At 35.0% G+C, this 23,361-nt stretch overlaps 2 protein-coding genes across 25 annotated transcripts; one reads left to right on the top strand and one right to left on the bottom strand.

Moving 5' to 3' along the window:
• The first annotated feature begins 353 nt into the window (after nt 1–353).
• On the top strand, nt 354–15,662 carry LOC100253615 (uncharacterized). Of its 24 annotated transcripts, none has more exons than XM_059742172.1 (12): nt 354–552; nt 1,502–1,713; nt 10,035–10,180; nt 10,724–10,810; nt 10,886–11,068; nt 11,417–11,509; nt 12,727–12,909; nt 12,997–13,099; nt 13,202–13,387; nt 13,918–14,474; nt 14,591–15,243; nt 15,361–15,662. In XM_059742172.1, the coding sequence occupies exons 4-12, from the start codon at nt 10,730–10,732 to the stop codon at nt 15,401–15,403; spliced, it is 2,082 nt and encodes a 693-aa protein (XP_059598155.1). In that variant the 5' UTR covers nt 354–552; nt 1,502–1,713; nt 10,035–10,180; nt 10,724–10,729; the 3' UTR covers nt 15,404–15,662. The 24 variants fall into 24 exon arrangements, with proteins under 24 accessions (XP_059598155.1, XP_010658190.1, XP_019079914.1 ...); XM_059742160.1 differs by having other exon boundaries at nt 374–552; nt 1,502–1,570; nt 15,332–15,662; XM_059742168.1 differs by lacking the exon at nt 10,035–10,180 and adding an exon at nt 761–909 and having other exon boundaries at nt 374–552; nt 1,502–1,570; nt 15,332–15,662.
• A 736-nt stretch (nt 15,663–16,398) lies between these two features.
• Nucleotides 16,399–22,833, bottom strand: LOC100248541 (alpha-galactosidase 3). The gene is made up of 15 exons (XM_002279694.4): nt 22,226–22,833; nt 21,675–21,733; nt 20,909–20,965; nt 20,784–20,818; nt 20,494–20,597; nt 20,278–20,350; nt 19,810–19,868; nt 19,654–19,719; nt 19,479–19,562; nt 18,712–18,776; nt 18,537–18,619; nt 18,069–18,159; nt 17,748–17,806; nt 16,879–17,019; nt 16,399–16,727 (listed from the first exon to the last, which is right to left on the bottom strand). The coding sequence occupies exons 1-15, from the start codon at nt 22,420–22,422 to the stop codon at nt 16,617–16,619; spliced, it is 1,284 nt and encodes a 427-aa protein (XP_002279730.1). The 5' UTR covers nt 22,423–22,833; the 3' UTR covers nt 16,399–16,616.
• Between the last annotated feature and the right edge of the window lie 528 nt (nt 22,834–23,361).

The following is a 23,361-nucleotide window of genomic DNA, read 5'->3' as shown; positions in this document are numbered from 1 at the left end:
CGCGTGACACGTGTTTGATTGTTTCTTCGATTGACGGTCCTGATGCTTCTAACTCATTACACCCTGTTTGGCACTGAAAAATACAAATTTAATAATTTTTATAATGTCCACAATCAAGAAAAATCCTAAATAAAATCTTTTTATTTTCAAAAATATATTTAAAAACGGGCCATTTATTTTACAAAATTTTTAAATTACTTTAATAATAAATGTTTTTATTATTTTTAGAATATTAACGAAATAGAATCATAAAAATGAAAATAAAAATTATTTATAAAAAATTAAACATTTCTTGGAGATATTCAAAATAATAAAATAATAATAGTATCCCATCTTCATTCCCATGACAAACAAGCCCTTAACTTTAACACGGCAATATCCCAGACTCAAAACGCTGCGTTTTGAACTGAGAGAAGCAAAGCAGAAGGGGAGCTTCCATCTTCCCCAGCTCTCTCTGTGCGTCAATGGAGAAGAAAACGGAGAAAGGGGAAACGGAGAAGCGGCCGAGAAGATCTCCGAGAGCGAGAAGATGGTTCTCAAATCCGTTTCTAGGTATTGCTTTCACAATATGGTTTCCTTTGAAACTCATTCATTATTGAAAACAAACAAAACCTAGAAAATTTCCCGTTTCTGGAATATTTCCTAAAGAGCTTACCACAACATGGAAGTATAAATTTATCCATGTAATTTGGATCTACGCATGTGTGATATGCATCCAAGAAGTAGTTAACATGAACTGAATTCGGAGAATTTGTTGTAGTTGTCGGTGACCGAATTTGTAGCGTTGTGATTGTCGGTAGTAATAGGAAGAAGATGATTTAGGAAGAAGTGGCTGGTGAAAAGGCGCAAACAAAGTACATGCGATGAGGATCACTTAGTGGGGTCTAGTTGTTTGATATTTGTTGATAGGTACTATTGATTTATTTTTGTGCTTTTGATTGTAAGGAAAAATGCTGGTTGATTTTGCTTGAGTAATGGGATTTTTTTTTTTTTTTTCTGATAAGTTAGTTGAGTAGTGGGATGTTGTATGCGACATTGATTTTGAATTTGTTTAAGTTCTCATGGAGCTCAAATCTGTCCTAGCTACTTCTGTTTGAGCTTGGCTTGAGAAAAATTTGAGCAGTTGATCTGATCAAACCAAGGCAAATGAAAACTAAGGGCCTGTTGGTGGTGGAAATTAAAACCATTTTTGTTTGAAAAATAGGACAAATGAATAATGATGAAGAAAACATGTTTGGAACGTTTCCTTAAACATATTATTTTTAGTGTTTTGAAGAATAAACACTTTTGCAATTGAAAATGATTTTGAAAATGAAATTTCTCTGTTTTCCTTTTCAGAAATGAAAATATTTCTAAAGCAAGGGGCCTAAGTTTTATGGCTGGGTGGGTTGGCATGGATATGGTGGGTCGAGTTTAGAAGCTTTTATCCTCGACTTAATAAACTACATTATCATAACTTTAGAACTTGACCATCACTAATGTGGGCTTATAGCTATTGCAGTGTTTATGAGGAAAATTACTCGGTGATGTTAGAAGGTGAAGATGAGCATGGATGAGGACTTAAAGCGAGGTTTGTGATACAACTGTTGACTATGGTTCAGCCTCATGAAATTAACTGAAAAATGTACCCACACTTGCATGAGTTCAGTCCAAACAAAACATTGATCTGTGATAATTACCAAGGGACAAAGAAACAGTTGAGGCCTTTTAGAGGTACTTCCCAAGCTCTGCGTAAAGTTTTTTACAGCTAATTACAATATATTTTATGTTTGCCAAACCTATCAAAAATAATGTTTGCCAAAAATTATTATGTATTGATTTTTAATTATCCTCGTTTACTCAACAACCACATAATCTGAGTGGTGAATCAGTGTCAGTGTCAATGTCAAACGTCGGTAGGAGAATTTCCCTAGGTGTTTCTATGTTGGAATTGGGAAACTGGGATCGGCTTTGAGGCCATTTAGAGTATCTCACTAAATTGTGGCAACTGGAAAATCATGGCTGTGAATCCAACCATAAAACAGGTGTTCATTTTTCATTTTTCGTTTTTCGTTTTTTTCCTCAATTTTGTTTCCCTTTTTATCACATTCCCAAATTTGGTTTGTTTAAATTGCGATGACAGACGTAATTTTCACATTTCCCATACAAGGCCAATGCATCTGCATTGTTTTGAGAGCATGTGTTTGGCATGACATTTTGCTATGGAGCTATTCTGCTGCTTAAATTTTGGAGAATCTTTAGATTGGTTTCCTTGTTATTAGTTCCACATTATGGCAAGTTGAGTGGCTTTCTTGCATTGTTTCATCAAAAAGATGATAAACACCAGTTCCCTCAGGTATTATTGTTGTTTGTGAACCAAGCCTTTGAGATTTTCTTGAGAACCTTTGGTTGAAAGGATTGTTTCCAGAAATTTGATGAGTTTTATAGAAATAATGATAGATTCGTTCTAAAAGGTACTCATATTCTGATATATCTATAGAAAATTTTCAATGAAAAAGGTGTACAATTAATAAAAGAAGGTTGGAGAAATTGCATGAAAAGGTTTGAGCATCATCAAGTTAAATCCAGATAATATTATACTGAAGGGTTAGACACATCTTACCTTCAAGATGTTGTAAAAAAGAAATAGGATCTAATAAACTGTCTCAAACTGTTACATCTTCCCTGTTATTGCATGTTAAATCTCATAAGAAATAAAGAGGGTCCCAGGGGAAGAACTCTGAAAAACCTTTTAGCTGTTTGAAACTATATGTTCTTTTTGATATCACATTTACGGACTGTAATTATCATTTGAAATATAAACTATGTACTGTCATTAATAATACTAATCTATGTCAAATCCAAAGCACGTACCGAATTTTTCAACTCATCAAAGTATCTTAATTTCATATTAGCATATTTTCCATGCTCCACCTGAAGATTAACCTGTGTGACAGTAGTCAAATTCACAGTGTGGATGAATGAACTATTAACTGAATTCAAATTCAGCCCATTCATGCAATCGGCAAAAACTTGTCATATGGAAAAAAAACAGTTTCTACCTCTGTGATCAAACTTTAGAAAGAGAGAGTAGCTGGAATCATGAAGCTGTGAAAACAACAATTTTAGAGTATCTTAAGATCCAGAACACCTATATATGCATGTGTAAATTTTATCTGTACTCTGATTCGTTAGGTTTGTATGTGTATTCAGATTATTTAAGTGCATGTATATGTGTTTATGGATAAATCTATTTGTATATTCCTTTAAAAATAAAAGCCATTCGTATATCTGTTGATATAGTGCATGTACACATATAAATGAAGAAGCTTTTTTGATGAAAAGACGTTAATGGTTATGTTTCTAAGTTTGGACAACTAAATTTCCTAGTGATCTAAGTTTAACTCTCAATGGTTTAACATTCACAAAATTCAAGAACTTTGAAAAACAGCAAGTTGAATAGGTGGGAACTGATGGAGCACCTTCCATCTGCACTTCTAACCTCACAGAAGACTGCAGAAGGATTGGCTGTTGGTCTGCCAATTCCTGGATTGAGAATGGGAATGGGACCTCAAATAAGTGCTTTTCATTACTTAGCATCATACCATATATAGCAATATTCTTAAGGGAGAAATACTATTGGTATCAATTCAAGGAAATTTAAATATATTTTGAAAAATAATTATTTTTTAAGAGATACCAAAAATAGTAAGTAATCATAATATAAAATAGAGATTTGTGTATTATTCTAATTTTCATTAGAAGAGTCAAAACGCTTCATTTTGAAATGAGAGAGAAAGCAAAGCAAAAAGGGAGCTTCCATCTTCTCTTGCTCTCTCTATGCATCAATGGAGAACAAAATGAAGATAGTTGAAATCAAGAAGACACCAAGAAGATCTCTGAGAGCAAAAATGGTTTTCAATGCTATTTCAAGGTACTATTATCACAATGTAGTTTCCTTTTGAAACCCATTCACTGTTGAAACCAAACAAGACGTAGAATTCTGAAATATAATCCTAAAGAGCTTGGTATAACATGCAGATATGAATTTATTCACGTAATTTGGGTTTACATGTTTGTTATATGCAGCAAAGGAGTAGTTAACATGAACTGAATTCGAAAAATTTTGTTGCAGTGGTTGGTAACCTAAGTAGTGTTGTGAATTGAGTTGGATTATGATGTTTCCCGATCTGTCATTAGGCTGGATGGGTGAGAATTGTGCTTCCATTTTTTTGGGATGTGGATTGGCTCTCAATGTGTTAATCTGAGGATGTGATGGAGGGACCAACACTTTTATGTTTAGTTTCCATATCTCTATAGAGTGGTGAGGGTGAGAAATTCCTTTGTTTCTTCAATTCGGAGTTCATTCTCTTCTTCGGTATGGAATTTCAATTTTCAATGCAATCTTTCTAATCATGAATTTGAGGAACTCACCATCCGTATGTCAACTGTAGTCTATATGTATTTATCATTCTCCTTCCTAGATATGAGAGTTTGGTCCTCGGTATCATCTGGTATGTTCTCAGTCAGCAAACTTCATTTGTAAGCAAACCTCCACCTAAAATCAAGGCCTTTGCATGGCTAGTGGCAAGTAGGAAGGTTAATACTGATGACTTGTTACAGGTGAAGAGACCTTACAAAGCCCTTAGCTTATATTGGTTTATCATGTGTAAGAAAAGTGGGGAATGAAACAATCATCTCTTTTTGCATTGCCCAATAGTGTGGCATTTTGACATAGGTTGTTTGAATCTGTTGGGATTGATTGGGTCCCACCTACGAGTGTAATGGAGATGTTGACAATTTTCTACAAGGGTTTTGGAGGCCTCCATGGTTATTGCTGGTCTCACATTAATTTGGAATGTATGACTAGAGAGAAATGAAATGATTGTTTAGGATAGATGGAGAATTCTGTGGGCATTATGGAATAAGATCTATTTCTTTGCTTCCCTTTGGGTGCCAACTAGTGCATCATTTGGGGGCACCCTTTTGAGTATTATATTGCTAGATTGGAACTTAGCATGTAGGTCTACTAGATTGGATGAGAAGACTCTCTAAATGGGTGACTCCTCCATTGGGCCCCATCAAGTTGAATCTTGATGGGTGTTCTTCGGTAGGAAATTCAGGATAGCTAGGAATTGGAGGAATTCTCATGGATCATCATGGTACACTACTAAGAGCTTTCTCTAAATATGTTGAAGTGGGATGGAGATTCTAGCCTGTTGGAAGGCCTGAAGTTGGCTGAAGTTGAGGATCTTTCCAACCTTCTATTTGAGGGAGATTCAGCAGTAGTCCTATCTTGGGTGAATAAGAAAGAATGAAGCTCATGGAAATTTGGTGGATGACTTTGCCAAATTTTCTATTTTTCTTCAGAAAACGATTGCTCTTTTCATTGGATTTCTCATTCATCAACATGGCAGATGTGTTAGCAAAGCAAGGAGCCAAACATATGATACATTTGGGGGATTTTCTACCTCCCTGAATATTGTTTTTGTATTTGGGATCATCCTTAGATGTGCAAAGACCTGTCCTTTCTAGATAAGATAGTTTTTCCTACTTTTGATCAGAGTTTTTCTAGTGGTTGGTATTTTAGAGGAAGGATTTCTCATCCTTCTTTTACTTCTTTCATGGAAATGAAATATTTGTTTCTGATCAATAAATATATAGTAAGATGATTTGGTTAGTGAAAAAGAAAAAGAAAGGAAAAAGAAAAAGAAAACTTAGCATCTGTTTGAGGAGGTGGCAAATAAAGCTGCATGGGCTGTCATGTAATTTAATTAAAATGGTGCTCTTTTGGAAAAATTTGTTGGTTAGAATTAGTTTTATATATGTCCCATGAGTTGATATTTGTTTTCTTGGATTTAGAGATAAAGGTAAATTGAGGATAACCTAGTAGGCTTTTTTTTTTTAGGTGATAGGCAAATAAAAGAAGGATATTGATAGAAGCACCTAGCAGAAAAGGGCACAAACCAAGAATGCTTGATGAGGGTAATGGAGTAGGATTTGAGTTACACATGATTGATTTAAATTAAGATTGACCTTGCTGCAGATCAGGACAGTCCAGTTGTTTGATATTTGTTGATAGTTAATACTCAAATAATTTTTGTGCCTGTGATTTAAGGAAAAACGGGGATTGATTTTAGCTGAGTAGTGGTATGTTCTATGTAACATTGATTTTGCGTTGAGTTTAAGATCTCATGGAGCTTGAATCTATCTTATCTAGTTCTATTTGAGCTTGGCTTGAGAAAATTTGAGCAGGTGATTTGACCAGACCAAAGCAAATGAAAACCAAGGGCATGGTTGGTAGTGGAACTGAAAACTATTTTTTGTCTCAAAAACAGAAAAAATGAAAATGATGAAGAAAACATGTTTGGAACATTTCCTGGAAATAAAATGCTAAAATATTATTTTTCATGTGTTGAAAAATAAACACTTTAACAATTAAAAATGATTTTAAAAATGAAAATTCTATGTTTTTAAAATGAAAATATTTCTAAAGAAAGCTTCTGCCTTTCTACTACTGACAGGCCTAACATGCTACTGCTCTTTCCATGTGAATATAGGATAACTTTTGCTGGGGGAATAGAAGCTCTTTTCTCAATTGAATAAGCTTAACTATCATAACTTTAAAACCTGGTCATCAGTAATGTGGTCTTATAGCTATTGCAGTGTTTATGAGGAAAATTACTTGTTGGTGTTAGAAGGTGAAGATGAGCAAGCATAGAATGAGGACTTGAAGCCTATATATGCAGCAATAATTCTAGAGTTTCTTAAGATACAAAACTCCTATATATGCATGTATAAATTGTATCTGCACTCTCTATCTTTTATTTTTCTTTTTCTTTTTTTTTTCTTTTTTTGTGTGTGTGTGTGTGTTCCCATATTATTTCAGCATAATAAATACATTTTATGTGGAAAAAAAAACACTGCTCTTATGTATGTTGATATATTGCATGTATACATGTAAATAAAGAAGTTTTTTTTAGATGGAAACACATTAATGGTTGTGTTAGTTTGGTTTACTAAATTTCTTTGCGACCTAAGTTTTTAACTCTCAATGATTTGTACAGCTGCAACATTAAAGAACTTTGAAAAATAGAAAGTTGAATAAGTGGGAACTGATATACACCTTGGATCTGCACTTCTAATCTCACAGAAGATTGCAGAAGGATTGACTGTTACTCTGCCAATTCCTGGATTGAGAATGGAATAAGTGCATCTTGTTACTGAGCATCATATCATATCTATACAATCTTCTTAAGGGGGAAGTACAATTGATATTAATTCAAGAAAATTAAAATGCTTGAGCTTCATTTCATGTATTACAAGCTAGCCCTATTTTTTTTATAATAAAGTCACAGGGACCACATTTAATCACAGGCCAACGAGATTCTCCTGAATCCATGCCATGCTTTAGATAGGCCTGTGTCGATCCAGATCAATAGAAATTGATTTGAATAGGATTCATGCTATTTTATGCCCTAGGCAGATCTTTGATAGAAGCATGCAAGAAATGTTAACCGTCAAAAGAAACAAGGCATTCTTGAAATTTGACATTGTTTTTGTAGGTTAGCTGAAATAGTCATAGGAAGGGCTCTTGGTTCCTGGGCTCTGAATGATGGCTTCTCCCAACAGCTTGTATATTGTATGACTGCCTCCATATTCCTATTTGAAATTTTTACTATGAGAAGTAGCTTGAGTAATAGGTAAGAAACTTAACAGGAGATTCCTTTGAAATTAATGTAATTTATTCTTATTATCAGGGAAGATTGGATGTGATTTAGTACTGGGAAGATTATTAATCCTTTTTTGCTTTTAGATAGGAGGCCTATTAATTCACAGAAACCTATTTAATTTGAACCAACTAAGATAAGATTTATGGGGGCAAATAAAAAATGAGTAAATAGCTAATAATGCATTAATTGAGTCATTATTACTGGCAATGCTATGTGATTAATATGGAAAGCATACCTATTTAATATAGAAATTTGCCTATACACTTAGTTTTCCTCATTAATGAAGAAGAAATCCTCTTTGTGGAGTATGAAATTCCATAATTTTGAGAAAACTGATATTTAATAATCAGACTCCGTCGAGACTCTCCATTTAATAAATAGTCTGTCCAATTGTATGATTTATTTCCTTTTTTTTCCATGGTTTTCTCTTTTGCCTTTGTCTTTTTGGCTTTCCCTTTTCCCTTTTCCTCCCTAAAATCCTTCTTTTGCATCGTGTTTTGGAGCTTTTCTTAAGGAGAAAACACAGCTTGTTCTTCTCTTCATTGCTCATTTGACCCCTCCTTGTCTCTTTCTTTTCTCATCTTACAAAGAGCTTTGCCTCCCTCCTATCAAAGAAAGAGCATTGGTTCCCACTTTCCCCCTTTAGCTGGAAGCCCTAATTCCTTCAAAATGTTTCTTCTACTCTCTTGTCACTTTCCATAGAAAACCCCGATTTGCAACCATTTCAAATCAGTCCCTTTCTGTTGTTTTTGGTGAATGACTTTTCCGTTGCTGGTTTATCACCAATCAGGATATAGCTTTGCTATTTTCCCATATTTAGAGGCATACAAAAGCAATTACATTGAAGGCTTGACAAACTTAGAAGTGTCTAATCTGACTTTTAGGGCATCCAAGCAGCTGGTTTTCTTCAAAATTCTAAACCAACTCTTTATCTTCTAGAGTCAATTCTACCATTTTGTTCCATTTTCAATTCATCTCATCCATCCAAAACTTTCCTAGATGATATTGTCCTAGTAAGTTTTCTTTCAGATCTTTCACCACCCCTTTTTAGTTCTCTAATCTGAGAGTTTCAACTTGTTTTCTATGGAAAATCTTCAAGAGCGTTTATTACTTTCCTCGTCTTCATCTTGTTCATCTTCTTCCAACCCACACCTAATGTCAGTCACTGCTGAATGCTGGAGTATAACAAAGCTAACAATCCAAGAAATATTATGTGCTATTCAACCAACCATAGTTTCTGAGCAAAGGAGGAAGGAGATTATTGATTATGTTCAGAGGCTAATTAGGGATTCTTTTGGAAATGAGGTTAGAGATCTTTTCCTTCAATTTTTTTATTTCTCTTGGTAGGGATGCTGAATAAAAATGGTGGGTCTTTCTCTTCTTTTAATGTGGTTTTTATTTATATTTTTTTTTCTAATAATTAGGTTTATGCTAGTCTTTTTGCTTTCACTCAACAGTCTGGTCATGGTTAATTTTCTTGGTAATACATACAGTTAGCTTCTTCCTCAAGGATTGTGATTAAGTTTAATTCCAATTTTTTTTGGAGTGGGAAAGCAACTAATTCATGATGTTAGAATATCACAAATATAACTCTTATTCTTAGTACAAAATCGGTAGAATAAAGGCTGTTGCTACCATGTTGTTATATTGGAGTATTTCTAGTTGATCTTCTTTTGGTCACTTTGCTCAATTTTTGTATTCCTTTATTTGTTGTGAAATTACAAAAGCTTCATTAAGGAATGATATTAAGGAAGGCCTGGATTATTTTTAGTGGCAACTCCTCCTGTGACGAGTTATATGCTGTATAAGTGACCCATTCTTCTGTTTTACATGAAAGCTGTACTGTATGAAGGCTGTAGTGACCCATTGTTCTGTTTTATGTGAAAGCTGTACTGAACATCACTGCACAAAGGTTGGGCATCCTAGTAATAAATTTGATATGCGCTCTCAGAAATTTCAAACATTTCCATTCATATCCACTTGTGACATGCTGTGAATGCATGATAGAGAACCAAACAAATTAGAGAATGGGTAACCTGTAGTGATCCTTGCACATCTGAAATTTATTTATTAATAAAAAAAAATGCTATCTTTGAAATTGCTTTATTCTGGGCAGGAATGAGTAGATTCTAACAAAAGCAGTCCTTTCATGTAGCATCTTAGATCTTCATATGTTCAGGTGTTAAGTTTCTGCATGGCGCTTAATTCTTTGTTTCTTCAATATTCTCATCTATTGCAAGTAGTTGTCATCATCATCGTCTCTAGTATTCTCCTTTTTTGGGGTGGCTTGGGTTCTTCCTTGATCAAAGACATTCTTCTTAGGTGGCATGGCAGTTCTACAATTCAAGGGAGAAAGGTATCTGGAAGATGACACCTTTATGCTTTTTTGACCGTCTAGAAAGAGAGAAATAGAAGAATCTTCTAGGGCTTCAACCTTTCAGTCTGGTGATGAAAGACCTCTTTTTAAAGTATTTCCTTTCTCTATCAAATTGTTCTATAATGGTTGTTAATTTCTTTTTGCTAGACTTTGTTGATAAATTGGGTGTTGGGTAGACTATGTAGTGGTTTCCTTTTTTTTTTTTTCCGTTTGCGTTGGTGCACCTTGTATGCTTTCCTTGTACTCAGGTTGTACCCTTTTGTTAGGTGTTTCTTTTAATACATATTACCTTATTTTTCCAATCAAAAGAAAAGGTTGTAGTTTATTGGTTTGGTATTTGAAGCTTTAAAGTCTTAAAAAATTTCAACACCAGAGATATTGAGTTTTCATCTTTCGCATTCTTCATTGACATGGCATTCAAGTTTATACTATGAACAGCTTATTTTTTGTTCATTTCTTGACTTAACAGAAAGGTATTTGGGGTTTTGGCTGTTTGTTGCCTGAAATCCTTGCTTGATCCTTTGACATGGACGTGAAGTTTTAAAACACTAATGCATGTAGAAAATATGAGATATCAGTTAATTACTACTTCACTGCTTCTGTTCACAATTATGTTTTTTCTTTTACACTAAAGCAAGCAATGCTGGAGAGGAGGAATAGCCGTTCCATTGAAGTACTACTACAAGTTTATTTTGAGGAACCAAAAAATATAAAGCTCTATGTAATTTTCCAGAAACCATTTACAGTCATTCGCATTATGTAACCTTCTTTTTCACTTCCTCACATACTTTTATAGGTGCTCCCATTTGGCTCAATGCCACTAAAGACCTATCTTCCAGATGGAGATATCGATCTCACTGCCCTCTGCCCTGAAAATGATGAAGAGGATTTCGCTAGAGATGTCTGCACTCTCCTTGAAGGTGAAAGGCAAATGGGCTCAGAGTTTCGAGTAGAAGACATTAGCTACATTCGGGCAAAGGTTTTGTTCACACTAATAATCCTCTATATACATCTGTTTCATTTAAGTGGTCAAACTCCTTTAACTGATGGGAAAAAAAAAAATTGCCCTACATGAATGGAAGTATATCAGCTTTCATAGCCATTCCTTTCTTGTAACCGGCCTTCTTGTTATCTTCATTCCATAATCATAGAAGAAACATTTCTTTCTTGTTTTTCTATCAGAACTAATGGAGGCCAGATAATAACCAACCTCATTATTATCTTCCCATAGTCATAAAAGAAATATTTCTTTCATGTTTTTCTACTGTAACAAATGGAGACCTGGTATATCTGATTTCACTGTTTGGTATTTGGATTTCAATGGCAGGTTAAGATTGTGAAATGCATGGTACAGGATATTTCCGTGGACATATCTTTTAACCAAACTGGTGGACTCTCTACACTATGCTTTCTTGAGCAGGTATGGCTCAATCTTAACCACAAGGTCCAAAAGTTTCAGGTTACCTAATTAATGCTGTGTTATTAAAAGGCAATCAAAATAACATTAAATTCAAAAAATGCACAATCTATTACAAATTGTGCAGCATCACTCTGATTTCGCTGTGTGCCACGTTACTAAACTTTTTTTTTTAATGGTCAGCCTAAAACCGCATCCATTGAACACGGTTTTAGTTGAAACTAAAATCCACCTTTGTGGTCCTTTTTGTGCTTAGCCTAAAACCTCCATCCGTGGAATACGAATTTATGAAAAAAGAAATCATATTCTTATGATGCAGCTTTAGCTTTTCTTACTGTTTAGATCTGCCAAAGATGAAACTGGAGTCACATTCCTAAGATGTGGTTTTTGTTGTTTAATCAGCACTACTCAATAACTGTGGCTGCTGTTTGTCAGTTTCCGTATTGTTTTTGTCGTTTAATGAACACTACTCAATAAATATGGCTACGGTTTGTCTGTTTCCATATTATGTTCTACTAGCATCTTAGAATCATATTTTCTTCCTTTACTTTTGCTTCTCTGTACGTTTTATTTTAGTTATTTGTTAAAAGAAAAGAATAAGCTTTTTAAATGTCTACATCTGGTGCAATCATTCGAACAATTCTTTGCAAACCTCAAGGAATTTAATCCTAATAGTGTGAAACATTTGTTTTCTTATTTCAAACTAATATATATGAGATTTGCTCATATGTATTTTTTCCTAAATGGTTCACTTAAATGTTATACAATTAGATTCTAAATTTAATAGTGTTGATTTCCAGATTTGATTCATTCCCAATTAAAGATAAGGAAAGAATTAGCAAGGTCTCATCATTTGTTTTGCTAAGGGCATGGGTTTATTGCATTCTTTTATTCTGTAAAATCAATATAATCACCAATAGTCTGCACGCACCTGTTCCTTCATGTTTGAAATGTTTTTCCAAAAAGAAAGGATCTGAGGATGTAGCATTTAACTTTTGGAGCTGAAGTCCTCAATAATTTTTATTTTTTTTCTGTATGTTAAGTTCTTTATTGATGAAAAAGACAGTTATTGTCATGTACTGCAGTTCATTTTTTGGTAGACAACACAAAGAAGGATTAGTATCATATACTACATTTTGTGCAATCGTCTTTCCCCCTCCTTATGATTATTATTATTATTATTATTATTTTGACATTTCTGGTGCTGCTTACTTCAACAGATCGACATTCTTATTGGGAAAGACCATCTTTTCAAACGCAGTGTTATCTTGATCAAAGCCTGGTGCTACTATGAAGGTCGAATTCTTGGATCGCATTGTGGCTTGTTGTCGACATATGCATTGGAGATCTTGGTTTTATATGTGATTAACCTCTTTTATTCATCATTATATTGTCCTTTAGCGGTGAGTACTCTTTTGTCTGCATTTCCATTTTTCACACCCCCATCTGCGTAAATGAGCAATCTCCTACTGGTGCTGTTCTGTTTGCAGGTCCTGTACAGATTTTTGGACTACTATAGCACATTTGACTGGGAAAAATTTGGAGTCAGTGTACTTGGTCCTGTTTCTATATCATCCCTTCTCACAGGAGCGCGTGAGTCATGTTTAATCATGTGGTTATGTCTAATGGTGTGCTTTTTCCGTTTGATTGGTTTACCTTTTTACTTGATATTCCCTGATTTTGTGCTCTTTGTAGCAGAGGCAGCAGAAACTGCCGATAAACCGTTACTGATTAACGAGGAGTTTCTGTGGAGTTGTAAAGAAGCATTTGCAGTTTCAATAAGGGCATCTGAATGTACAAAGCAGCCATTTCTAGTGAAACATATCAACATTCAGGATCCCCTGAGGGACTACAACAATTTGGGGCGTAGTATAAGCTTAGGTATTTGACCATTTTCTCCAGCTGAAGTGGCTTCTAGTTATTGCTTTAGAAGGGTAGACTTTCATTAGTTTATGTACTAAGTCTGTCATATAAAAACTTCCTGGCTGCCATGGAATGAGGGAAGCAAATTTTTACAATTCACAATGTGTTTAATACTAGGGAAATCTAAATACTTCATCCATTCAGTTCAAACAACGGAAAGTCATTGGTTAAAAAAGCTGGTTTTGTGCATATCAAAAATAATAATAACCATAATAAACGACATGGTCTTGCATGGTATCTAAATTTTGGTGAGAACTTAAAAGGAATTTTTGTTAGTATCTGGATGTTCGGCGACCATGATATTCTCCAACACTCAATAAATATTTGTGAAAGTAAGAAGGAAAGATATGTGAAAAAGTGAAGTTCAGTTTTTGATGCTTTAAGATATTTGAAAGGTGCATATAATCCTCTTTGTTCTTCTTTTTCTTTTTTAATAAAATAGTTTTGTTGGCTAATTACTTCTTGATGACTTGAATTGCCTCCTCCAGGTAACTCCTACCGGTTTAGGTATGCCATTTCAGTTGGGGCTCAGAGGCTTAAGGAGATTCTTCTCATGCTACCAGAAGGAAGAATGAATGAGGGACTGAAGGAATTTTTCAACAATACGTTAGATAGGAATGGGGGGGGACAAGGGGCAGATGAAGGTGATCTTGTCCCATTTGGACCTGGAAGCTCTAAATTCTGTAACCTTCAGGGAGACTACTACGGTTGCCTCAGTAATTTGCATTATGGGCAGTTCTATCATGCCAATCTCTCATCCTTCTCTCTCCATCCCGGTTCACTAGATGTCCCATTTCAGTGGATGTATTTTAACCAAAGTAATGTGCCTTGGGGGTACACAAATCATTTTGCCTCAATGCTCCCATCCCAAAATACTTTCCAGTTTTACAGCCCCTCTTTTCAATTTGAAGAACAGGAAAGCAACATGAATGCTTATGTCCCAAGCCTACCCTTCTGCTATGAGACTGCTAGCCAGTTGTCTGGGCTTGCTTATCATTTTGAAGAAAAGGTGCCACAAGGAACAGGCACATTCATCCCTAACGTGGTATATTGATTTGAAGTCCTTATTCTTAGTTTGAATCCTCTGTTTCTCATTATTCTTTGTGATCAAAATGGCCAGCTCAGTCATCTATAAGTTTCCTTTTGCTTGAAACTTTGCAGGCCCAGATTTTTCATAATGATTTAAACAGATGGGAGCATGGACAGGATCCAGAACATGAACCTCGGAGTGGGATGCCACAAACCAGGTGGGCAGTTAAGAGGAATCCAGTCTCCATGGCTAGCAGTGTGTTGTTGGAACCTGAACAGGAGGGCGGAAAAAATTCAGAACCCACATTGCAGGTTCTGTCACCTAAACCTGAAGATGAGGGAGGGATGGTTTCAAAATCAAAGAACCAAGCTCCATCCTTGAAACCTGAACAGGAGAGACAGAGCAATCAGGAATCCAAAGCACAAGATCTGGTTCTGAAACCTGAATCTGAGAGTGATGAGAGTAGTCAAGAAGCCAAAGCACCAGGTCTGGTGCTGAAACCTGAACCTGAGACAGGCAAGAATCGAGATGTGTCAACTCAAGGCCTGTTGCTGAAACCTGAAGTTGAGCAAAGAAAGAGCCTGACTCCAGAATCCACTCCACAAGGTCCATCGGCAAAAACCCCTCCAGCAAACTATGACCACAGTAAGGTACCCCCACAGATGAACCAGGCCCGAGAAGCTGTAAACAGTGGCTGCCTTCACCCGCTAGAAGAATTCCCAGAACTTCCACACAAGCTGAAGCAGGACAGCAGCCTTGATCCCAAGGACGGCAAGAAAGAACTGTAAGTACTTCCTCAATTGCTACTATGTTCAAAAGCTCTAAGTCTTATACATTATTTAGGACTTCTCTTTTCTAATTTTCCATCGCAGGGTTCCTGATCAACCATACTCCCTTGCAGACCCCAACGATTTTCCTCCCTTGGGCAGCAAACAGAAGGGTAAAGGTAAGAGTCAGAGGAAAAAATGATAATTAGTTTAATGGCAACAGCCCTTGAGCAATCTTAGTTTCTCAGAAGGATCTTCTCATTTTTCTGCTTTTCTGTTAAGACAATGTTTCCCATTCCTTTCCCATTGAGCTCTAGAAACCGGTTTTGTTTTCCCTTGTGAACTTTTGGATATCTAACTATTTATGGCTAATTATCTGACTATATGTTTAATTATCTGACTATTTATGGTTAATGAAGGTTTAGTTAGATCCAGCTATGCAATGGGTTCTTAATCAATTTGTACAATTATAAACTAATGCCTATCTTTCTTTACTCTTTGAGTATGGAGTTTTGACCAATGTGGTTTGTTAAGTACAGGGTAAATTTCATTCATCTCCCGATGTTTGGATTAAATACATTTAGTCACGAGTTTGAAATTTCATCAAATACTTCCTTTATTTTAAATTAAATGGAAGGTAAGTAAATAATAACTAACGAGAAAGGAAAGTAATATGAAATTTCAAACTAATGATGGTATTACCTAATTAGCTCGAATTTCAAGAGAGGTAAGTGAAATTAATCCTAAAAAAATTAATTAACATCCATGTCAGTCTATACATATTATTATTATTTTTTATTTTCTTCCGGGTCTACGTGGATGTCTATGTGGCGAATACAAAATTTCTTTAGAATTAATTAATGAATTGAATGTGAGATCCCTAAATAAATAAAAACTTAGAATAGTACATTGCTATCATACAACCATATTTGATGACGGTGAGCATGACATCATATAATACTATTTTCATAAAATTAATATCTTATCATAATTATGATAATTACATTAATTAAAGTAACATTATCTTATATTTAAGTTCTTCCCTTTTTTATTAATTCATAATTTCTTTTAATTCATTGTCTTATATTTAATTTTCCATTTTCAATATATTTTAACTAAGAAAATAAATGAATAAATAAAAAAGAACCATAGTGGAAACATCAATCCATATCTGCAGCCATCCACAACCGGAAGATTTCAACTCTTTTATTGACATCAAGTTATATTTTATATACAGTGGTTGCTAAGTTCTTCACCTCCAATAAGAGTTTATAGACGTATTATATTCATGATACTAATTCTTACAATATTTCCAAAGCATTTAGAAGTGGAAATGGCTTGGTGTTTATATCATTCCTTCAAAGCAGGGACCAGATCTTCTGTGCATGAACTAAACTGCAGACCGAGAAGCCGAGACAGGAGTGAAAATGTACATCCCACAGTCATGAGAAGCAACCAGAGAGCCAAATGATGCCACTGCATCTCCAGAAAGATCCACATGCTGAAAGTTGGAACAAGTATAAAACAGTTAAGGATTTGATTCATCTAAGACTAATAGGCATACGCAATGGGGGGATTTAATTTTGGGGAGAGTGCATTTAGGGAACATTTGATCTGGGTGTCTGCAGGGCAGGGCAGGTCAGGTTCCTCACCTTCCACAAATCTCTGATGGAGACACTCATGGAGGATTCCAGTCCGAGAACTTCCCACCCAACTGTAATAGTTGCAGCCTTTGAACATCGGTTCCAGAGAGCCACAACCAACCGATGCCCAGATAAAGGACCAGCCCAAACCTGAAAACAATCAGAATTGAAGAAACAAGACTCCAATATTATTTCTAGAGAGAAAAGAAAAAAGAAAAGGGGGAAAAATCATGTTCAATATTTCCAAAAACTCCAAAGCATGCCTGGAAACCTTCCTGATGAAGTAATTAAGAGATAACCCAGCAGAGGTAATATGATCTTCCAGATTAATATGTACAGCACAACCTAAATTCTGTAGTTTATTTAAGATTACATCAAATTTAAAACCTGGGTATATTTTTTTATTTTTGAGTGTCATTAAAGGACTGGTTGCACTTTCATAGAGCACATCCTTTCAGTAAGAAAAATTCAGAATGGCATTAAGAGACACCAGCCAATCACCCACCCACCTTAACGAAAAACATGCACAGAGAAGTGTGCATACATTAGAACCTCAAATTCAGAAAGTTCAAAAGTTGTGAGAAAAATGAATTCCTTTCAAATTGGAGTTCAAGAGAGATACCCTTTAAAATTATGATTTTCGATTCTTTCTCATATTCAAAAAATTTGAAATGAAAAGACATTTGAGGACGGGCTTTCAACTAATTTGAACTAAGCCTAGAAGACCAGATTCCATGATCCAGGTTTGTAGGCTGACAAGTTGAAACAAAGTAGTTAAACCAGGAAAATATTTGATTTCAGTGCTCTTATAAAGATGCTCTCATTTTGTGTTGTAACTATCAGTAAAAATAGTATAAAGTGGAGGATTTGGGGAAGACCTGACGACAACCATCTTTTCCAGAAACATGAACTTTCCTTCCTTGAATGCCGAGTGAATCTGCAGAACAAACAGAATTTTTCTTATTTTCCTGACATGACATGTAGAAAAATTTAAAGAGTTTAAATTGGCTCATGCACAAGTGACGGTTTGGTGGAGAATGAAATGTGAATTGGATCTTAGTAAGCAGTTATACGGCTTTTTCCTCTACTAAATGTGCGGATGGGCTTTGAAACCACAAGGATGGACTTATCCTAGTCAATCCCCTTTCCATTGCCTCCTCCATCCAAGAGAGAAAGAGGCAAAGATCAAGCAGTTTTACCTTGGTTTATATCAATGACCTCCTTATTGCCTATAATCTCGAAAGTTTCTGCAGTTATGTTTCTTACATCACAACCGACCAAAAGAGGAGCCTGCATATTTCAGCTAAACTATTTTCAGTTTGTGACAGACCAAAAAATTAAATAAATAAATAAATATCATATGCTACAGGAATGCCTTTGACCAAGTAATTAAAGGGGAACTACTTGATTTGAAAGGAGAATAACATTTTAGACATTTAGGGTAGATCTGAACATGATACAATTTGGGAAACACACAAAGTTTAAAACCAGCTTAATTAAAAATATCCTTTAAATAAGATTTTCTTTTAGCAAAAAAAGGAAAAGAAAAAAGAGTAGAGTGATTACAAGCTTAGAATCCTTCATACATTTTTAAAAAAAAAGTCGTAAATAATTTGAGAATTTTGTAAAAACAAAAAACAAAAGATCAGAAAGAGAGTAGACATGACCTTCATTAAAGCCCAGATACTGAAATGTGCACGGTATTCCTCGAGGGTCATGCCCCCATTGCCAACTTCCAACATATCAGGATCTGCCAATAGGGTTGACATGGGGAATAAGAACTTCCACAGCACTGAGAAACAAGCGTTCACCCAAATCTATTCGAAAAAATCACTGTCTTACCATTCCATCCACCAGGTCCCGCATAGGCTGCCCACTCGTCATTCAGATCAGCAATTGTAGTCATGCTTCACAGGCAAAAAAAAAAAAGCAAAAGAGGTCAACCAACATGACAATCAATTTGGCGAAGTCTCATCACACAAAAATATTCTTTATGGCCCACAACCTTCTTTGAACTGCTTGGCTAAGCTCACAGACCATATAATGATCTTAAAAGGAGAATCAACATAGTGACAAATTATACCCAAAAAAAATGCATCACAAACTTTTCAAAGTGAGGAAAGCTCCAATTTAATACAAACTGTCAAATTAAACTCACTGAGAAGCCTATAGAGGCATCACAGGTTTAAGAATCAAATTATCAATATATACCATATTTACCAGTTTGCAATTTGGATCAAAATGGAATTATCCTACAAATTTTAAGTTCCATATCAAAGCAATAGACTTGTTCAACGCCAGTCTAGACCTTTATGATCAGGGTCATGCCTGTTAGATGACTAAGTGGAAGAGTAACCAGTGACACCAATGTATCTTCACAGATGATCACTTAGGATGTTCTACATGCCTATTTTTGAGAAATTACTATTTAAAGAAATGGAAGAGTAATCAATTCTTGTCAATGTTGTTGGGTTGAGGATGAGAAATGGAATACGGACTCATTTCCCAGATTGCCAATGACTCAGAAACTTTCAAATGAAAGGATTCAATTAAACACCATACAGAAACCATTCAAACAACCAAGACTTTAAAGAGTTCAGAATGGATACCTTGCCCAGGAATCATTGATATCATCTGTTGTTCGCCAACTATTTCCAACTTTGCCTGCCCATAAGGCAGGGTCATCTACACCCCTGACAAAGCCAAAAATCAAAATCTTAACAATGCTCTCAAATTGCATTTGATGAATTCTTGTATCCAGACAAATGGATCAAGCTGGATTACCATTCACAAAGTGAATAGAATATTGTGCGCCCAGTTGCATTTAGAGCATTACGCATTGGTGGATACCTGCAAATTATGGGAACCACATTAATTTTTTTAAGCTACCTAAGCAATCATTCTTCAAACACATTAACAGGGACTACGATGAGGAATAACCGTTCTTCTGGTTTGATGCCCAGATTGTAACAGTTATCATACTTCAAATAATCCACACCCTGGATTACAGAAAGCAAAACATTAATGAGAACAGATATCCAAAGTAAAAGATGGTCATCATCATTTGTAGTTTTGAAGACCAAATTTTCATCAAACTTCAAAGGGTAAGGAAGCAACAAATTTGTCTCACAAAATCATTTTAGCATTTTAAGTAATAATATCTCATTAATCTGCTTTTTTAATGATCATTTCCATGGCTCAAAATTTTCACGTTCACCGTTATTTTCTTTTAATGCCTCCACTCCTAAACAATAGATTGGATCTTTAAAGGCTGCAAAAACAAAATGGACCAACTTTTTTACGTGATATCAACGCACTCCCTAAGCAAATACCAGGACTTGATACATTCAACCAACATCCAATGCAAGGAGGAAGTTCTAGATGTTATGAGTAATATCATGAACTAACCCATGAGGCAAACAGCTCTGCGTCATCCCTTTCATGATATATTGATCCAGGTCGAACTTGACATGTAAAAATCCTAAAAATTCAATTGGGTGTGTCAGAAAAGTAAATAAAGGATGGCAATAGCATTGTAGAACACTTAAAAATAAGAACAAAATCATCATTTCACTATGATCTAACTTCCAAGCTTCTGACCCGGAATCAGGAAATTTGTCCTACCCAGCATCAGAATAAATACCAAGCTTGAGGCCCTTCGCATGTACATAATCAGCAAGAGCTTTAATTCCTGATGGAAAAGTCTTTGGATCCGGGACTAATTGACCCTGCCCAAATAACATAGCTATGATAACATATCCAACAAATAGGAATAACTATACTTACTACCATCTCCAAAATAAATTCTCACATCAGGACATATATTGCATATTAAGTGTGTTCATGCAAGTTGTATTCATTGTTTATACACTTAAGCCCCGATATTGGCTATATAATGAAAGTAATAAACTGACCTTAGAATCTCGCTCCAAGGAAGACCAGCAATCATCTACATCCAGAAAAAGAAAAAAAAATAATTGAAAAACAGATTGGGACACAAAGTTATTCCAAACGGATTAAATATGCCAGAAGTATATACCTATATTGACATAGACATATCCTAAATCAGCCAAGCCAGTTGAGACAAGAGCATCAGCTGTCAATGAAAAGAAAAGATGTTAGTAGTTATGTGGAAGTTAGATCAAGTAAAAGGATGAGAGCATCAGAAAAACATGTTCTTAACTAGACCTCTTTGATGGTTTTTTTTCCTTGATTTGATCAAACAAAAAAAATAATAATCACAGTGGATCCACTTTCCTTGGATGTACAAACCAGGATAAAGGAACGGTAATCCACTCACATGGAAAAAGGGAAGAAGAAGAATAAAAAGCTGATCGGAGCCCTCGTAATGTTCATATATCTTAAGTTAACATCTGATCATAGAGGAAACGGTCCAATTGTAACACCCAGAAAATTACAAGATTTTTCCACAAAGGTACATTTATCGATCTGTATATGCAAACCAAAGCAAGGTGTATGTATGCATGCATCCACCTAAATGCACCAACACATATGCAGGCATCAATATATCGTGAATATACATGAGTTTTTGTATAACTATTAAGTTCAAATCCGCATAGGATTTTTGAAGAAAACAAAACAACCCGAAATTAATACTAAAAATCCTATCATGAAACCATGCATGAGTAAACTTCGTCCACACCGTACTCTACAAAGTCTTCCAACACCCAACTAATTCTCGTCCCAAAAAAGAAAAAACTACATCACCATGGGAAAATTTGAGAACATATATGCCTAAAGGACCTGAGAATGCGAATCAACAATGAGGCCAATGAAGAATTTACCGGTTTCTTTGATAACTGTCTCATTGATATTGCAGGCAAAGAAATTCCAGCTGTTCCATCTGTTCAACACACATGATCAAATCAATAAAGGGTATAATGAAGCAATTCATTAGCAGACATCAAAAATACAAAATAAATTATACTCAAAATCTGATACATGTCAACAATACTTCAGCTTCACACCTTGGGAAGTAATCAAAACCCACAACCCATCATCAAAATCTGGAAAAAAAAAAAAAGGGGGCAAGAGAACCCCACCCCCGATACCAACAGAAAAACCCACCTTCAAGAAATCGCTCAATCTCTCTTTACAACCCCAGAACTGCCTTCTTCGCAAACACCCACTTGTTTTTTCTCATTCATTTCCAACTTGTCAAGTAAAATTTCAAAAAACCCATAAAATAGAACTTTGATTTCGCCTTTTTTTTTCTTTCTTTTTTTTGTTTCATCTTTTGACCTTGGACAAAAACCCCACCTCAGAAACCCCAGAAAAGGTGAAAACAAATTCAGAATCCAACAAATCTAGCATCAAAGAGTAAGATAATCCATACCCCATCTGAGGAGTTCGAGCCAAACCATTGTTGAGCTGCAGTATACCATACTTAGAATTATCAAAAATGGAGCTGAATGATCTGGAGGAAGTGGATTTATCAAAAGGCTCATGGAGAGGCACAACCCTCCCTGCAATTCCCACAGAAATTGCAGAAAGATAGAGGAAGAGCAGCAGATGGACAGAACCCTTCACCATTTGTGGTTTCTTCGTTCCTTCTTCTCCACAATACTGCCAAATCACTCCTATATAAGAAAAGCACAGCAAAGCATATCCATCAAGAGAAGACAAAACACATCTTCATGATTAACACACATCACTCTATTACTTTATTGTCTTTGTCCATTAAATTAAGATTATCTTCCAAATACATGCATCTACTAGATGACTCCTTCCTTTATACATTTTTGGTCAGAATCAAAGAAAGAGTGGGTGGTAAGAATTGGACACGATCGTAACAAAAAAGTACAGTTATCCAATTGTATAAGCTCCTTCCGGGAAAAGAAAAAAAAAATTGATATTTTTGACTGGTTGGCTGTGATTTGGTAGGAATTCTTGTTGGGTGTTGAATTAATTTGTAAAACAACAACAGAAAAAAAAAAAAAAAAAAAAATCAATTGCCAGAGTCTGTATGGACTTTATGGGCATGAAATAACCCCACAACCTTAAAAATTATTGAAGTTAATGAAATTTAATACCATCTTCATTCCCATGAGAAAGTGTTGAGATTCTCTGATTTTCTTGTTTATATATGTCAAGTAAATATTTTAATTGTACATAATATTATATGACATGATAAGTTGTTGAATTTATTGAAAAATTAGGGTGGAGGAGGATGCCAATGAATAAGTTTTTATTTTTATTTGATTCATTTGTTACAAAATTGGAGCTAACATGACCCATGACAAAAGATTATTCAAATGATGTGACATTGGAAGGCAATCTAGTCATATTAGAGAAATAATTTGATCTTATTCAAAATACAACTTAAAAGTGTTTGGAAAATTGTAATATTTTTTTTATTTAAGGAATTAAGATTGACTTTGAGTTAAATTTATTTTTATATTATCAATTTGGAATTTTCACCATCTTTAATTTTTTTTTTTTATTAATTTTAAGAAATGAATTTAGTATTTA

This window comes from Vitis vinifera, chromosome 13 (assembly GCF_030704535.1).
Source record: "Vitis vinifera cultivar Pinot Noir 40024 chromosome 13, ASM3070453v1".
NCBI classification, from domain to species: domain Eukaryota; kingdom Viridiplantae; phylum Streptophyta; class Magnoliopsida; order Vitales; family Vitaceae; genus Vitis; species Vitis vinifera.
The sequence above is the reverse complement of the archived record's forward strand: the minus strand, read 5'-3'. Positions and strand labels throughout refer to the sequence as shown.

Excerpts from the sequence above, each read along its gene's own strand:
- LOC100253615 (XM_010659888.3), top strand. The coding sequence starts at position 10,730 with ATGCTGGAGAGGAGGAATAGCCGTTCCATTGAAGTACTACTACAAGTT. Across the intron at positions 11,069-11,416 it reads TTAGCTACATTCGGGCAAAG|GTTAAGATTGTGAAATGCAT; the intron begins GTTTTGTTCACA and ends TTTCAATGGCAG. Across the intron at positions 12,910-12,996 it reads CATTATATTGTCCTTTAGCG|GTCCTGTACAGATTTTTGGA; the intron begins GTGAGTACTCTT and ends TTCTGTTTGCAG.
- LOC100248541 (XM_002279694.4), bottom strand. The coding sequence starts at position 22,422 with ATGGTGAAGGGTTCTGTCCATCTGCTGCTCTTCCTCTATCTTTCTGCA. Across the intron at positions 18,160-18,536 it reads GTATCTGGGCTTTAATGAAG|GCTCCTCTTTTGGTCGGTTG; the intron begins GTCATGTCTACT and ends TGAAATATGCAG. Across the intron at positions 16,728-16,878 it reads CCATCAGAGATTTGTGGAAG|CATGTGGATCTTTCTGGAGA; the intron begins GTGAGGAACCTG and ends TCCAACTTTCAG.